Source organism: Bactrocera dorsalis, chromosome 4 (genome assembly GCF_023373825.1).
Source record: "Bactrocera dorsalis isolate Fly_Bdor chromosome 4, ASM2337382v1, whole genome shotgun sequence".
Taxonomy (NCBI): Eukaryota; Metazoa; Arthropoda; class Insecta; order Diptera; family Tephritidae; genus Bactrocera; species Bactrocera dorsalis.
The window spans coordinates 58,246,475-58,265,878 of NC_064306.1; the positions used below are offsets into that span (position 1 = coordinate 58,246,475).

Here is a 19,404-nt window from a genome sequence, read left to right on the forward strand (position 1 = left end):
TCCATTTCTATTTTAAAGAGAAAACACAGAAGCTTCAAACTTAATGGGGAATATTTATTATCATTTGAATGAACATCCTTTGCCATTTATTTTTTGAAGATTATCCCTTTCAAATGTTGGCCGTGCCTACGTCTCAGATGGTTCATCCCTTGATTATTTTGACTAAAACGTGAAATTAACGATTTGCAAACGTTGTTCCGGAGTAGGTCTATTTATTATGAAATGCCAAATAATACTGAACTGATTGAGATGTGTCAAAAAAGACTATTGAAGAAAGACCTCTCCTTGGATCATCCGTTATTGGTAGTATTACTTACGTTGATGCGAAGATAGTATAAATTTATATAAATAACTAAGAATATTATATATTTATTTAGGTATACAGTAGAAACTCGTTTATCCGGCCCTCAGTTATACGGATTCGCGATTATCCGGACTACCAATCGCGACCAATTTATATGTACCTACGTAGAAATTATGGAATCGTGAACGTGTCGGAACTTACATATTCCGCTCGCGCAGTGTGGGGTCGCTGCCGCTGCCCCGCGCGTTTTTCTGCGAGTGTTTGTTGTTGTGCCGGTGCACCGAGAGGAAATATATGCAATTCTTGCACCGTGCAAGGGGTTTGCAAGAGCGAGAGAATACCCCTAGAGTAATACTGTGAGTCTACTACAACTGAAACGAATTCGTGATATAGCAGCAATGAAGAGAAAAAGTTGCTTACGTTAAATGACAATCACCATTTTAAACCAAATTAAACTTATTACCTACCTACTTATTTCATGATTACCAAATGCAAATTACCAAATACATATTGTAGACAAATTATTCGTACATACGTACCTAAACATTTTATTGTATTTCATGATTAATGCTGCAGTTTAGTATTACGTATGTAGTGTAATCTAAGAAAATATGTACATACATACATATGTAAGTAAGTGTTCATTTCTTAATAAGCATTGATTTTCGTTGCAGGATATGAATATCTATTTGTTTTTCTTCATACATTCGATTATTCGTATTTTCGATTATCCGAATGCCTATCGACAACAATTAGTCCGGTTAATCGAGTTTCTACTGTATGTTGTAGTAAATGAAATTGCTTCCATTGTTAAAATAATATTTTTATTTTGATTTTTCATTTCATATTGGAAACTAGTTCAACAAGCTATAATTACACACCTTTGAATTATTTAAGTCTACAAAAAGAGTTATTTAACCTCATTTTAGGTTATGAAAGCTAATGAACTAAAGTCATTGTTCAATTAATTTTATATAAAATATTTGTATATACGTATGTACAGATGTATATCAAACATCCCACAGGAAAATGGACAGTACAATTGGTAGGTTCTAGAGTGCTGTGCTGCTTTGCTCCAATACAACTCGCTGGTGAAGATAGACAATATTCTGGAAATATTATTACATCGAAGTAGTTTGGTGGCCAGCATATCTGATAGACAGCGAGATTCCTAATGTTCATAAATAATAATAGGTTAGGTTATTCTGGTAGGCTAATAAGCCACGCATAGACCAGTTTTGGGTCTTTGAAATGCCAGTAGTTCAGTTGCTAGGTGCAAGAGGAATAGTAAACATTTAATATGCCTGCGCTTGATGCGAATTTTAACAGACTCTGTGGCCTCACTATCGATACTTTCTCCAGTGTATCATACCGTGGGGATCCCGGATGCTTACAGCATAGACTTGCCAATTCGGGATAAGTGCCATTGTTTCCTTGGTGCCCTGCTCTAGACATTTCCTCCATGTTTTCAGGCTCCACTAATATTGTCATGATCACGAGGGACTGTTTTTTCTATCACATATGAATGTATGTTTTTTTATTAATTTGTTTTCATTTGCACCTGTCTAAATGGTTAAAAAAGAGGCGTTTGTAAAACAAAACTTAATTTCTCTTAATTTTTTTCATTTATACCAATTTTTGTATACCGGCTATAATCTCTGAATATATTATTTAGATCGAACGAATATAGCATATAGCTGCCATACAAACTGACGGATGAAAATGAAGTTCTTGTATGGAAAACTTTTTTATTTGACGAGATATCTGCACGAAACTTAGCATAGACTATTATCTATAGAAAGGCTATAATCTTCGAATATATTGTTTAGATCGAACTACTATAGCATATAGCTGCCATACAAACGATAGATAAAAATCAAGTTCTTGTATGGAATACTTTTTTATTTTACAAGATATCTTCATAAAATTTGGCATAGATCATAGTCCAAGGCAGCGCTATAACTTCCGAACATATTACTTAGATCGAACAACTATAGCTTATAGCTGCCATACAAACTGATGGATGAAAAACAAGTAAAAATTTTTTAATTCTTTTATGCGAGAAAAATGCACCTTTGAAAGCTATTATAGTTGTTTCTTATTTTATACACACTCTATTATGAGTTTGACGAAATCCGATTAGTTTCTGAAATTTCGCTTAGTCTAACTAACACGCTTTTTCCTACTGGGCATGCACCAGTATGTAAACATAAGTACAAATATACATATGTTTTATTAACATACCGCTCAGAGTGATGTTTATGAAAAACACAATGCTTTGCACTAATTCCAAATATTTATTTTCATAACACAATAGAAAATTAAAGAGGTTGGAAATATTTGCATTTAAAATGCCAAAAATTGCATGAAACCAAAGTGAAAACATATTAAAATATAACCACTTTATGATTAATTGCTCACATTACGGTTTCAACGCGTTGGAAATGTTGTGAAATGCGCTTTTCTTTGCCAAAGCTACACTCGGATGACAACTCATGTGGATTTTGTGGGAAAATTGGAGCGTAAAACCGCATAAATTGTAACATGGCTGAGGGCAACAAAAAAGAGCAAAAGCATGTGTGTTTGTGTGCGTGTATGTGTAAGTTGAGCAATTATGATTGTTTAAACACGAACTATAGAAGTGACACTTATACACACACATATATACATATATACCGAATGAGTTAATTTATAATCCTACTTTTGCTAACCGCTAGCAGCTGGCCATTGTTGACACACACGCACACACGCACATTTGATTGTTAGCAAGCGCTTTATTTGCATATTCCTCTATTTACATAATCTACTCTTTTTCAAAGTGTTGTTTTTTGCCAGCAAATTAATTATAGGTAAACTGAAATATGGTAATATTTCACAAATACACACATACATACATACATATAAATAGAAAGGCGTTTTTCTGCTTGACATTTTCGCACAGAATTTCGAAATTTCAATTTCCGCTTATCTTGATATGAAATCTGTGTTCTAAAGTATTTGCTAATGCGTCCTAACCAAAGCAATAAAATGCGATAACAACAGCAATTGCATTATAATAATAACCATGCGTGACAAACATACCTTTTTCTATATATATGTATGTGCGTGTGTATTTTTAGACGGATACAAGTGATATCGTGTTCATTTCACCGCAACCGGTGGCGCCGTGTGTGTGTGTATTGCCACCGCAGCTTACAACAATGCTATTTGTTGTTTTTGTGCTCGCAACTGTATAAACTGTCAAACTTAAAATTAAACGGACAAACACACCAACACATTAAAATATATAAAAATACATATACACATTTGTTTTTACATAGAAATGCCCACATGCATGCATTAAAGGTCGCTTAGCTCAAATAGTGTTGTACAGGGCGTATAATTTACCAGTCGGTTTGACAGTTTTTATTTGATTGCAACAACAACCACAACAACAATAAGTGTATTTGTGCATGCACAAACCGTAAATGCGGTGTTGACATCACAACATCAATCATTTGGTGGCGAAAAACTTGTGCGCTTGTAAGGCCTAAATAGCAGCGCCCACAAATATGCAACAGTCCAGCAAACTAGCGGTCAATAGGGGTGTTTTTACACATGCAAACATACAAGTATACATAGGTAAATTTCATGCATTTGAATTCCGTAGAAATATATGAAGAACTAAATACTTAAATATTTTCAAATCAAATTTATTTTGAAATTTTATCTTTGCGCTTTTAAAATAACGTTATTTAATATTATTGACGAGGCCATTCCGATAAGTAGTTAGTCTACAAAAGAAATATGAAAAATTTGGAAAAAGTTTTCAGTATAGCCTTCTTTGTGTTCGATACACTTCAACTATATCACGTACTGAATGTGGTTGAAATCGGTAGAGAAGATGCCGAGAAATGTCTATCGTCCGAATTTGGCATGGGCTCCTATAAAGCCTTCCTGTACCAGCTTGAAATTTTTGCCCACAGAAGCCCCTTGCTACTGTGATGCCCTGTGCCACATTACAGTTATATATCTTAATTAAATGTTTACTCATAGCATTTTATTGATTATAGATTCATGAGATTTGTAGGCCTCGGTCCAATTAAGCCCATCTATGAACTCATCAATACATTTTTACCAAAGAATACAGACGTGACGTTTCAATAGAATATAATTAATTTTTACCTAAGTTAAAGCTTGCACGGACCGACGAACGGACGGACAGATGGATAAATATTCACCCGGATTTCAACTCATCCAGTCATCTCGATCAATAAATGTATAAAATAAATGTTAACGGTTCAGAGGATCGCTGGGCTGTGCATAACGGGGCCTTTGAGAACAACCTATAGACCTCTTTGCTGAAAACTGCGCAGTAAAAGCGGCGGTACAACGATTGGCTTCAGGAGAATTTACGTGAAGAAATTTCGTGCATAGCTCGGTGGGTAATGACGGTTAGGCAAATACTCGTATGGACTACATGAAGGTTTAAAGTAAATGTAGAAAAAGATGGAAGACCGATTTTTAGATACGCGCAACATACGGATGCCTCGAAAATGGATGATGGAGTTGGTGTGGGAATGTATGTACTGTTCAGAGTTAGGCATAAGCAAACCTTTTAAGTTGCCGGAACACTGCAGTATATTTCTAGCTGAGTTCTACGTGGACAGCCAAACAGTAAACAAGACAGTAACCCCACATCGCACACCGGCCAGAAGTGTCGTGGGAAGCAAGGCAGCAATGTTGCGAGAAAGTAAGAAACTTCACTTCCACTGCGTCCCAGGCCAGGATAAGCTACCTGGTTGCAAAACTGCAAAAGTCATGAACAAAACTGTAGATCGTAAGTATACAAAATTTCTAATGGTACTCGATAGAAGAGACTATAGGAACATGATCGGAATACTGACTGGTCACTGTCTGGTGGAGACACATTCCCGCAGAATGGATCTGACAGATCAAGATGACTGCAGAAAATGTCTAGAGCAAGGCACCAGAGAAACAATGGAGCATCTCTTGTGCACTGGTCCCGTATTGGTAAGACTATGTGGTAAGTATCTGGGGTCTCCATGGTATAATGCACTGGAGGAGATATCGATAGTGAAGCCACAGATTCAGTTCAAATTCGCGTTAATCGCAGGCATCCTAAAGGATGACTACTCATCTTGGACCTAGCAACTGAACATCATCTGGCATCGCAAAGGAGCTAACTGCTCTATGCGTGGCTTATTGGTCTACCAGATTAACCGAACTTAACATATATATAGATTACGCTATATCTAAACTACTTAGTCTTGGGTGGTGCATACAGCATATAGGTGAACAATACCGTTATACTCTGTAGTAACTTGTTGTTGTTGTTGTCAGTCTCTGACCATCTCTCGTGCTGAACAGATATCTTTACAAGTGTTCGTCTTTTGTTTCTGTTTTGCAAAACCGAAGTGCCTTAGTTACTACTGTGCACTGTGCACACATTAAAATACTATTTTCTCCGACAATAAACTTATAGTGCCACATATTCTAGTTCGTGACATAAAAAAAGACAGGCCTCCGAGTGCCTCCAGATATCTAGCCGGGGTTTACCCCCCAACAGCAGCAATGCTCAACCAACCAATTTTACCGCCGGCCGGGAGAAATAATGCCCAACCATTAATTAGTTTTGACCACACAAAAACAATTCAACGAAAAACATGTGGCCCTAAGTATTTGGTTATGTGCAGAAAATTTAGTAACGATACACTCGCAAATGTGTCGCCTTTCTTAATTAAAAAGGTAATCGATTATACCGCCGGTAGTGAGGTGGAAACTTGTAAAAAACTCAGAAATGGTAACATATTAATTAAAACTAAAAGCTACATTCAAGCCGAAAAATTAGTGAAATTAGTGTCACTCTCGCCCACCATACACATTGAAATCTCCGAGCACACTTCACTTAACTCAACTAAAGGTGTCATCTACTCCAACGATTTGCGCGGTATAAAAGAAGAAGAAATCCTCGATGAATTAAAAACCCAAAACGTATCAGAAGTGAAGAAAATACTTAAAAAGGAAAATAACGACTCACTGAAGGAGACTGGTCTAATCATACTCACTTTCTCTTCAATATCTCTGCCAACTGAAATGTCAATAGGGTACGAAAAAATCAAAATCCGACCTTACATTCCACTTCCACTAAGGTGCAAAAAATGTCAACGATATGGACACATAGAAAAAATATGCAAAAATGCCAAAATATGCCCTAACTGCGCTAACGAATTTCATACCAGCGAAGACAACGAAGAATGTGTAAACATAAAGAGCTGCGTCAACTGCAAAGTAAACGACATCCAAACCTACAACCACAACTCATACGACAAAAAATGCCCTATATTCGTACGTGAGAAAGAGATTCAAGCGATCATAACATTGGAAAAGGTTGACAGAAGGAAAGCAATATCCACTTACAAAGAGCGAAATCAACATAGCGGACCATCTTACTCAGCTGTCACCCGGAACAACTCTGCTCTATACGCACAAACACAAGAATCGCCCGCTCAAAGTAGCACCGTCGCCAAGCCAATAAATCAGCAACGACAACGAAGAGAACTAGTAAGTTATGAAAGCTTACCTTCAGACGACGACGTCACTCCTTCAACATCGAAGCCTTTGCCTAAACCCACCACACAGCGTTTAACCGAAACAAAAATTAAAATTTTTCCGAGAGGTATTTCAAACAAAATGAAAGCCAAACTGAAATTACAGCACTCTGCAACTCGCAATTCCAAACCACCAAAACCAACCAAACACGAGCTCGACGATTCATCTGAATCTACAACAATGGAACTGCAACATGAGGAAGTCCTATAGATATATATGTATTACGCTAAGCTATTATTGTGTTCTTTCTAAGAAAAAAATTTATTACTCATTATTATCATTTATATTAACCCTCCCACCTAAATTGATCACAATTACTCATAAAGTAGCCATATTACACATAACATCAAACTCTTTCAAATGGATAACACTGCTCAACCTTTCTCTTCTATTAGCATACAATCAACCTATCTCAATTTACCAATAGCCAGCACATACCCACACATCCCCAACAACACCTACCATCCTCTCACCGCACAACACAAGCTCTTAAGCTACTCTTCCAATGACTCTTAAAATAATGCAATGGAACATCAATGGCTACGTTAATCACTACAACGAACTTCTCATATTAATTAAACGATACCGACCACTCTTAATCACTTTACAAGAAACTCACCTCCATTCGACACATAACATTCCAACTCCCGTCAACTATATTATGCTTAACAAAAATCAAGCAACAACAGCTTACGGAGGAGTTGCACTTCTAATACATAAGCAAATACAATATGAACCCCTGAACACCAATACACAATTCGAAACAATATCTGCCATAATTCACTCTAAAATAAAATTTATCATTAACTCTACCTACATATCCCATGCCACCAGACTGACGTCATCACTGTTGCTGGAAGCTTTTGAACCCACCCGTTTACCTCGTTTAGTTACCGGAGACTTCAACAGTTGGCACAGAAAATGGGGATCTTCCCGGAATAATGCCAGAGGGAACTTGATTTCAAAGTTTTTAGATAACTCTCATTACACCCTACTCAATGACGGCACTGCCACTCACTTCAACACACACAACACCTTATCCCATATCGATCTCACCTTTTGTTCACCTCCACTAGCTATCGACGCTAAATGGAAAGTAAATGACTACCTCATGGGGAGTGATCATTTTCCCATTATAACAACTCTATTCCCCACAAACAATTTCACGTTCAACCCCATTAAACCGAAATTCTTAACTAAGCTTGCCAACTGGGGCAGTTATTATGAGATTTCAGACCAACTTACTAGAGGAATAGAAGTAAGTGAAAACATCAACAAAGAAGCCGCAAATATGCAAAGAATAATATTAAGAAGCGCACACCTATCCATTCCCCAATCATCAGTTCGACATTTAGAGAAATCTGTCCCTTGGTGGAATAAAAATCTAGAGAACTTAAAGACTCAAAAGAACAAGCTTTGGATTAAGCTGAAGCGATCTATTACGAACGAAAACATCTTGAACTACAAAAAAGCTGCAGCCAAACTAAAAAGGGAAATAAAAATCACCAAAAGAACTTCTATATCCACATTCACATCCGCTATCAAGCCCACCACCCCTTCCAGAACAGTGTGGTCGAATATAAGGCGTTTCTGTGGCCTCAAATCTCACACGGGTATACATTGCATAAGCTCTGGCAACTCCACTATCACAGACGATTTCGAAATTAGTAATTTCTTCTGTCAGCACTGGTCCACACAATCACACGACTCAAAATTCCCGCAACAGTTCAGATTAAAGAAAACATCACTTTACTCTAGCGTACCCAAATTTAGACCTAATGAAAAGGCTAAAATAATTGAGAAACCCATATCAAATATTGAATTGCATATCGCACTAAAAAAAGCAAACGGTTCTTCCCCAGGCTTTGACCGAATCACTTATGATATGGTTCATCACCTCTCTCCAAGTGCAAAATCAAGGCTTACTTCTTTTTACAACAAAATTTTCGACAACTACATACCGCAGCTATATAAACTAAGTACAATAACTCCAATACTTAAACCAAAGGCAGACAAAACCAGCATACAATCATACCGGCCTATATCTTTGAACCCTGTGTGCGCGAAGATTTTAGACAGAATTATAGCTAATAGGCTATGGTGGTTTGTTAATTCAAACAAGCTACTCAATAGCTATCAAATGGGATTCAGAAAAGGGAGATCTGTTACTGACAGCCTAATTTACTTAGACTACATGATAACAGATTCTCTCTCAGAAAAAAAGCATATCTCGATAATATCGCTTGACTTTGCAAAAGCCTTCGATAGAGTAGGAATACACTCCGTAATAGATCAGCTTCTAGAATGGAAGATCGGTAAGAAAATAATAAACTACATTATAAATTTTATGAGAAATAGGCAAATCAAAGTTAAAGTCAATTTCAAACACTCCAGCACATTAAATCTTTACAACGGAATCCCACAAGGATCCCCTCTCTCCGTATTACTATTTTTAATCGCCTACAATAAACTTGCTAACATATTATCAATACGCAGAGAACTACATTTTTGCGCATACGCAGATGACTTCCATATCATCATGAAACTTAGCAACATAAAAAACCAAGCGATAAATATAAATTCACTAGTCGATGAAATATTGGATTGGTGCGAGTACTCTGGAGCTGAGTTATCTCCGCATAAATGCCAACATCTACACATTTGTAGAAAACATAATTGCAAATGTACCGTACAATTTGGAAATATTCGCCTGAACGATGTAGACAATCTCAAAATTCTAGGAGTAACCTTCAACTCCAAATACCGATGGCAACCTCATGTTGAATCACTTTTACTCGCCCTTGGCCATAATCTCAGCATAGTCAAATGTCTCTCCAGCAACAAGTTTAATTGCAACATTAGCTCCCTCATATCCGTTGTAAAAGCATTAATAATCTCAAAAATTGAGTACGGCATATTCCTCTACGGATACACTGCCAAAAGTACCCTCAATAAACTACAATCTGTTCTTAATGCAACGGTCCGCATAGCGTTTGGCGCCTTTCGAACCACTCGCATCAGTAATCTAATGTACGAAGCCAACATAAAATCAATCGAGACAACTAGGGATTACATCACCGCAAAACTTTCCAAATCCTTTCTCACTTGCGACACACCAATATATGAGCTTATATCCACTGTCACCAATCTTAATACAAAACAAAAGGTCGAATCCGTCATTTCCAAAACAATAGCCAAATGCTCTCTCTTACAGCTTCCTTACCTTTGTGACTCTTCAACAACACACAAATTTCCACAATGGGATTTCCCCACGTCCTCCATCAAAGCTTCTCTACGAACATTACCCAAGTCCTCTACCTCCATCAGAACGTACCAAAAACGGTTCTCAGAACTTTTGAGCAAAATACAGGACTATACACTAATTTTTACGGATGGGTCTAAAACCAGTCACTCAACCAGTTACAGTGTTACAACAAGTACATCGACTATATTCAACTCCCTCCTACCCGTTTACTCTTCAGTCTTTACAGCGGAGATTATTGCAATTTTTAAAGCTCTAGACTACCATATACACAAGGAAGGAAAATATGCTGTATGCACGGACTCGCTCTCCTCAATAGACTCCATCTCCAATCCTATAACTAGTGAATATTACTCCCTCAAAATCAAAAATATCCTAACGGAATACTACCCTAAATTTCTCCTAATATGGATTCCAGGACATTCAGGCATCCAAGGAAATGAACTGGCCGACCACGTTGCCAAATCAGCTCCCTCCCGTCCCCTAACTTTTACACAAAACTGGAACTTAAGAGACATAAAGAGGCATATTACACTACACTACAGACAGATTCACAACAACACATTTCTTGAAACATCTACATGGTACCAATCTATCAACAGCAATCATACAAATATACAAACATTTACCCAACATATCGACGATACCATTAGCCGGCTAGACTTAATAAAATTCGAACGTCTACGTTTAGGGCACACAAACATTACGCACAGTTACCACATCACAAATACTCCACAATTATACTGCCACTTTTGTAACCAAACCACAAACATTAATATATCCCATATCCTAGTAGATTGTACACTTTTCCAATCCAATAGAACCAAATTCTTTGGAGGCACCAATCCTTTAACTTTCTTGTCCACTCCAAACACAGTTAATGTAAAGAAAATCGTAGCATATCTCAAATCCACCCGGCTGTACTATAAAATTTAATTTATTCCTTTCCTTACATAAAATCTAATATATTACGCGAGCTGAAGGTCTTTGCTACCATTGCTCCTATCCTACTACTAGCCTATAATTTTAATTATAAGTTAGTCATGTATAATAATAATAATAATAACTTGTTGCAACAGCATAATAATCGTACGAGGTTAAATCTGAAGTATACGATGGATGAAACAATAATTAGTAGTTTAATTCGACTGCAGTGTTCAGAGAGGGGTCCGGTGCAATATTTTTGTGAAATGATACTTTTTTCTTCGGCAATTTAGTGTCGAATCAGTCAAATAACTAGGCATAGTATAGCCCTAGGAACGTTTTGCGCTTCTCCAAAGTCGTTGAAGTTCACATCTTGCATATCCCAGAAAACTGTAACCATTACCTTTTTGGCTGATAGGACAATTTTCGCCTTCTTCGGGTTAGATTCGCCGAATGAAGTCCAGCGTCTTAGCTGTACCATTGTTGCTGGTGTATACCAGATTATCCACGTTTCGAGAAAAGGTAGTAAATACTTCATAAGCTCAGTCGGATTGTGCATAAACAGCGTCAAAATTGTGATTGCGCTTGTTATTTGATGCAAAGGCAGTTTCCATCTCGTTTTAAGCTTTCTCACGATATTTCATTCAGTATACATATGAAGGATCCATGCGGTTTTGTGAAATATAATTTTCGGGCAGTCGCGGCAGATCGCGGGTTATTATCCTGTTATCTCCCGTGTTAGCCAGTTCGGTATATGTAATCGTGGCTCATCGAAAAGTGAAGTATGACCACGTTGAAACTGGTGAAACAATTTTTTTCTCTATGCCAGCAATAAAGAGAATAGAAGAGAAGCGTCACTGTGCTGTTTTGACTTCCATGCGAAATTGATTTCTCTTCCGAAAAGAGGAGTCGAACCACCGCCAATATTGGTCTTTTTCTATTTTTCTGAAATCCATGGATACGGCTGCTTCCACACGAGTTAAAAATAAAACCTCGAGTTAGATTTGTCTGAAATTTTGACGTTTGAAAGAGAATACATATATTACACGTTAGTTCATATCACTGGTGATACATCGCCTGAGGTCGCTGGTACTAAGTATAAACAAATATGTACTTGTGTATGTGGCTGCATACATAAATTTATATCCCTTGCTTTAACCACTATATTTATATATACACATACACATTTAGGGGTAAATAAAATAATGTTTAAAACATTATGTCATCACAAAGGGTCACTTCGTAAATCCAGCTAACCCCTGAAAGAAAGCTTCGGTCAAACACATCTCAAAACACAAACACAAAAACATATGTATACAGCATATAGTACATTATGTATATATTATGTATGCATATTTATGTAGCTGAAAAGTTCATGTGTTTATGGGAATGCTTGAAGCATATCATTCACGGAGGAAACTAATGTTTTTAAGTTTGTCGGAATAGGGTGACAATTTAATTTATGTAACTGTGTCGCTAACGGTCTTATTTGAAATTGCAAATGTGATGTGAAATTCCGTAATTCTGTTCTTTAAGTTAACGGCGGAGAATGTGTGAAGAATAAAAAAGAAAATTAAAATAATTTGTGAATGTACATATAGTAATGTAAAGAAGTTAAAGTTGTGTGTGGTTGAAAGAGAAATTAAAAAAGAAGTCGTTCTTCGTTATTCTTACTTTCGCTTTAAAAGGATCCAAGTGCAAGTTTTAAGGGTTTTGTCAATCAGGAATTTTTCAGATATACATATAATAATAAAACCTCATTAAACCAAATTATATGTTATATGCAATTTATATACCATCTGATCAAATATGTCCTGGATTAATCTCTATATATTAATTAGTGTTCGTTCAGTAATTGTTTGTTTGCGATAAACGACAAACCGAGATGATAGCACCGCTAGAGAGATCCGTCTGTAACTGGTAGCTACAGTAAAATATCTAGGGATAATCCTGGATAGGAAGCTTTCATGGAAGCCGAATATCGAAGAGGAAGCAAACAAAGTCATTGATTGCCTTATACTGCTGTATAGAAGTCAATGGCAAAAGGTGGAGTCTCTCACCAAAAGTGTTCCTCTGGATCTACGACATTATAGTCAATTCAATTATGTCCTTTGGAGTCTTTATGAACTCCAAAAACTCTAGGAAAGACCACACTTGCCAAGAAACTAGAGATCGCTCCAACCATGGCACTTAAATCCATCCTGCATATAGTGCTCGCAGATATCGTCGGAAAGTGTTTGGCTGCGAAAGTTTCTATCTGATTCAGTGAATCTGGGCTCGTAAAAGAATCCGTGTCTGAAAACTCGGAAATCCTACTTATACTTATATCGGATCACTTGAATCTTGGAGTCGCAAAAACGAACTCTGGCGGATCCTTCTCTGCCCAAATACCGGCGTGGAAGTTGCGGGTGCGAAGTAGCCGTTGGAGGAAAGGGGCACTGAGCTTCTTTATAGATGGATCAAAGCTTGGATGGAAGGTTTGTGGAGGCCTTTACTGTCAGGAGCTTTCTATTAACTTTACACTCAGACTTCCTGACTATTGAAGTGCCTTCCAAGCCGAGATTGCAGCTATTAAGGTAGCGGTAGATTTCCTGCTCTGAGCTGATCATCCACTCAGATAGCAGGGAGGCAATACTAGCCTTGAATTCATTAAAAGTGCGTTCAGGGTAGGTCAAGGAGTGCCTGACCTTGTTATTAATAGCATTGAGTCTCTTTGTGATAAGATTGGTAGCATTGGTAGCAATGAAAGGCACCCTACAACCGCTATCAGTAGAATGCGAGCGGGTCGGTGCTTTCGTATTCTCTTGTGTTGGGCTACTATATAGCTGGGCTTCGCGGGAGCTTAGCCAGCGCTGGGCCACGTGCTGTCTCAAAAACCTTTTGATCCAAGATCTATCGCAATATATGTAGTGTTCTCATTGCCTTCAGTAAGGTCAGCCTCTCCCTAGTTGTGGAGCTCTTACTAGAGCATTCTCCTATTGGTGTCCAACCTGTAAGGCTGAGGATCTTACCAGACGCCATCTGCAGAAGCTGTATGGCAGAAGACAAGGTGGAAACAGCTCAAATTTTTTTGTAGACTTCGGATTTACTACAAGTCACATTATTGAATTTGTCTTCTCGGCTGATTGGCTGCTCCACGTTTTTTCTTCTATAGAGAACATTAAGTAAATTAAGCAGCAGCCGAGTGTCACAGCACAAAGTCCATTACTTAATAAACATCTTTCACTTCCGGTGCACGAAAAACAGAAAGCAACAACAAATAACGTTAATTAAAAATCAAAATGTAGTGTTCATTTCCTGCAGAAAAACCAATGCAATCTGTAAAAAGAAAGGATAAACGGAAAAACATATTTCAGCTGAACGCTAACACAGTGCAAATACGAACTTTTTCTCGCGCTCCAATCCACTGCTATGGCAATTGGTTGCCTGAGACCGGTGGCATTGGCAGAAGGTGGATTCTCACCACCGCATTTGCATATTTGTCCATTTTTTGTCGCTCTTGCGGTGCAACATATTTATGTATAATATTTTATGCTTGCACACAGCTGAGCATCGACCACTGAGCACCGACCACCGAGCTCTGAGCCCTGAGCATTGCACTCGAATACCGCCGGGGCACAAGCATTGCTGTCATTGTTGTCACTGGTGGCACTTGTAGCGCTGGTGTATTGACTTTATGAATGCACTGTTGCCGCACGGATATGCAGAAGCTAAGGCAAAAACCACAGGTGTTAGGCTTAAGAGTGGATCGAGTGTATACACGCATATATATCTCGCCTATACACGTTTATATTTATTGTTATTATATTTGGGGGGCTGGCGCAGGAAAATAATGCAGCAAGAACAACATCTGGTATTTGCGTTTATGATGTTATGTTTTATTTTATGAGCGCTCTTCACCCCTTTCCATTCTCTATTCTACATTGGTTTATTTAGCTGAGGGTTCATGCTAACATTTTAAAGGAACCATTTTCATCTTACTCGGTCGATGTGCTTTGGTACATATATAGAAAGGGTGAGATGGATTGAAGTTATCACCGCGATATAAGGTATATTATGCTCTGCCCTCTGTCACAATGAGATCCATAAGCCCAGCACACTCACAAATTCCAATAAACAGCTGGGTGCTTTTGATATCCCTATTCGTACACTTGGATCCAAGGGCCTCAGATGCTCTAGGGACTCCAGTTACATGTGGCAGAATTGGAAGTTTTTTATTAAATATGTGCTTCTTAAGTAATCAGTGCACAGTGTAAAATGCTGAGGTTGATTACATTTTTGAAACCAATGAAGTTGTAATCACCCATTCTCTTCATACTCTATCTTTATCATACTGTTATCTAAAATATATATGGGGTAAGTTTGACCCTGTAAAATGCATATATAAAGGATAAGTATGACGAGCTGAGTCGATTTAGGCATGTGGTCCGTCCGCACTACTGCAGAGGAGCCATTGGAAAAAAGGTGGGGTCTCTCACCGAAAGTGGTCCTGTAGCTCTGCGACACCATAGTCAAGCCCATTATGTTCTATGGAGTCTTTATGCGATGGAGTGCTGCAGAAAATACCACACTTGCATAGAAACCCGAGAGCGTTCAAAGGGCGGCGCTCATCACCATATGTAGTGTACTAAGGTCCACTCCAACCACGGCATTTAACGTCATCTTGCACATAGTGCCCGTAGACATATACGTCTATATATACTCCAACTAGTTCTTCAGTTTTTGAGATACCGATCTGATATTTTGCATATCTCCCCTTTCTCTAAGAAGCTGCTCATTTGTCGAAACCAATACGAGAACTTAATAGCATATACATAGTTGATATATAAGCTGAATGATCTAAATCAAGTACTTATAATATATGAAAAACTTTTTCGTTTTATTCTGCATGTTTTATTGAAAATTATTCTGCTGGAAACTCTAATTTTCGATAGTTCTGTTTATTACAGCGGATCCCTTATGACTTTCTGACTTTTAAGGAGCTCGATAGAGTACTATTGGCAACATCGGAGAACATTAAACTCTCTCTTGACAAACCCGGAAAAGCAGGTCGCATATTCAGTTTTTAATTCATATTTTTGAAATGTTTATGGTGTTTACTGGGCAGACGAACTTTATACAGATTAAAACTGGAGTTGTTGGAAACACATAGGAATCAACTGTTCATATTGAGATCTTTAGCTCCTATATCGGCGAAATCAGCCCCGTAATCTCTCCTAACGAAGATATATTATATATTTTCTTTTTTTTTGTAGCGAAAAATGGTGGGTCGATAAGTTTAAATTTAATGACTTAATAAAAGTTTCGAGGAACTTTTATAACTATTATGGGGGTTTTCGATTTCAGAATTGTTTGTAAAATTGATTTACACCAATTGAAAATTTTAAGATTGCCTTGTAAATTTTTACTAATTTTCTGGATTATACTTTCGGTCGAGATGATCTTTAGAAACTCCATTTGATTTCCGTTTACAGTCCTCATTGGTCCACGGCGCATTCTCGAAAACACATATCAAATTTTTACGAAAAAAAATTACTACAGTTAGCCGAGTTTCTTTGTTCCGAGGCTGTTTTGTGCTTTTCAAGGGGGGTGTTTTTTTACGTGCGGGTCCCAACCCCAACCCAGGTGCTCCACTAACCACTTTAGCTCGCCTTTAAACGGATGTTTTTTGGGTACCCAGAGGACACTTGGTCTAAGACCGGAAGTCGAGAGCTCTTTGAGCAGTATGTAGAATAATTCTTTCTGGCCACTCTCAAGTGAACGGCGCTCAGAGAACTTTCTTCATATGCGTGGACCTCTACACATGGCTCCATTCTCCCTGCTCCTTTTGGTGGTTACGGTTACGGCTACGGTGGCTAAATCGTATCATCCGAATGTATGAAAATAATCCAGCTCTGAGAGTATTCGACGTAGTATCCACAGAGGTAAGGAGAGGAAGAGGAGGACCTCCACTCCGTTAGAAAGACCAGGTGAAAAAGGACTTGCCTAGACTTGGAATCTCCAAAACTAAGAACGACAGGCGCGCTCTTGTAAACTCGGCTATACCTGCGTAAAGGGTGTTTACGTCAATACAGAAGAAAAAGAAGCCAAACTTCTTAATGAAGCATGCTATTTTTTCCATACAAACCTACACATATGGCACAGAAAGGGGTTGAATAAGAAGAAACAAATTTCAACATAGAAAAGATAGCATGTAGTTCGAATAATATTGTCTATATAATGTCGAGTCTATTGCTCACAGCTGAAGGTTGGAAGTAAAGTTCAAATCCGGAAAATGGTGAATTCCTTTGAGGCTTCAGGAACGTTTGAATAATTAATAGAAAATAATTTCAGAAGAACATTTTAGTTTCGCAGATGAAGGTCTAACTGGAGAGAATTGTTGCTAGTACTTCCGCTCGACGCTTTTGGGGCTGAAAGAAAATTCATATTCATTATACTTACATAAGTTGGCTTCAAAGTGACTTACCAGCAAAAACCACGGTATTTCTAAGACGAAAGATACAAAATTAAGTATTGGCAGATATTGTATTCAAACTGGCTTATTAATCAAGTCCGAAATCGATACAGTTTCTGATAATGCTGTATAGATCTAGTACTGAAAATATACGCAATGGTCCCATTCTTTATTAGTTTTAACCGTTATGATGGGTTTTCATGTGAGTTCATTCCGGTTGTTGTTATTGTAGCGGCAGAATTCTGCCAATTTGACAGTCCTTGACCAGACAAAATTCCGAGTCCGTACCGGTTTTGTAAACCCGACTGTCATGAGAACGGAATTCATTCCTCGGGTGTATCCCTGGCATAACTGGAAAATGTGTTGCTTTGCAATTTGGTTTCTTCCCTTGTTAATCAGTTATTTATTATCCTTTTCTGCTATTTAAAACAAATACACACACATAGTACATAATTGTGATGTTAAAAATAAAGAGAGAAACAACAAGCCATGCAAGACAGAATGCGTGTTTTTGCTTTTGTTTATTGGGATTTAGCCGGCGGCGGCATTAAGGGCGGAAACGGAAGCAGGACTTGTTTGTATTTACCCTCATTGCACCGGCAACACCATGAAACACAGCAAAAGCGCCGTAGCTGGCAGCATTCAAGGCTGGAAAAGCATGGAAATAGAATTCTCATTTGTTGTTGTTGTGGTGAGTGTGTGCAATTTTTACTTGTTGTTGTTATTGCTTACACATTTTACATAGTTGTTCACGCCTTCGTTCGGCTCGACTGGCTGTAAGCCTGTTCAGTCATTTGGTCATTTATTGACATTGGCATGCGGTGGCTCAACTCCTCGGCTTAACATATGTGCATAATTTTTTATGTGTTGGCTCGTTTTCAGTCGACTGCTTTTGCTATGTTGTAGAATATTGTACATATGTAGGAACTGTAAATTTGTGAAACAGCGTGTTAATATGAGTGAGTATTCAGATTTATTTACTTCTAAATATTATTTTGTATAGAATTTGAGTAGGCATGTTTGTGCTTTTTTTTTATTTGTAAATGAATTATAGCAAAATTGAGATAATGAAATTAGTGTTTTTGAGAATGTTGAAATTATATTCACATACTTGTCGTATATGGTACTCTTGAAGGATCTTGAAAAGTTTATAAAATTTTGTTTGAAAAATTTGAAAGTTTTTTCGATGAAATCTTGAAAATATATCAGTCAAGGTATTTGTTAAACAGAACGATCTTTTGAAAATGTCTACAAGTCTTTAAGCCTCAGCAGAAATCTTATTTAAAAAGTTTGCCTATATTATGACATCAGTCAATGTTCTAGGTACTGCAATTTGGCACTACGCATCTTAAGGTCCTAACCCTGAATAAGGAAGGTTCCTCTTATTTCATTTCTCTTGCACTTAAGCGTGGTAATAGTGGTCCCGTACTAGGGTGACTTAAATAACAGGTTAACATGCGAAGGGATCTGTAGTCTTTGTGTCGAAGTACTCAGGATTCATTCTAAAAGTTAAGCCGGATCGACTTTGTCAGCTTTCGCAACATTGGTTGTACAATTAAGAGTCTCATGGAAATATATAGTATATCAAAAGTTTGGAGCAGATTTCAAGATCATACAAAATTTCTCTAAGAGTGAAAAAAAGATTGGTGAACCCTGAAAATCGAATTGGTTTGGAGTGAATCAGCATCAGTATCGTTTCCTCTATCTCCTGTTCGTTGTGCATGCTGTCAGATCAGGAGGATAAACCGTTAGCCACCCCTGCATCAATTGGGGAATCGGTTTCATCATCTCTAGATGTTACATATTCACTGCCGTTCACAGACTGAAAAAGTGTTCCGTTCCGGTCTA

At 37.7% G+C, this 19,404-nt stretch overlaps 2 protein-coding genes across 2 annotated transcripts in view; both read left to right on the forward strand.

Moving 5' to 3' along the window:
• The window catches only part of LOC109579497 (SCAN domain-containing protein 3), a 107,031-nt gene that overhangs the window by 3,914 nt on the left and 83,713 nt on the right, over positions 1-19,404 (forward strand). The gene's annotated exons all lie outside the window — the stretch shown is intronic.
• Positions 5,326-7,126, forward strand: LOC125778411 (uncharacterized). The gene is made up of 3 exons (XM_049455769.1): positions 5,326-5,330; positions 6,133-6,411; positions 6,547-7,126. The coding sequence occupies exons 1-3, from the start codon at positions 5,326-5,328 to the stop codon at positions 7,124-7,126; spliced, it is 864 nt and encodes a 287-aa protein (XP_049311726.1).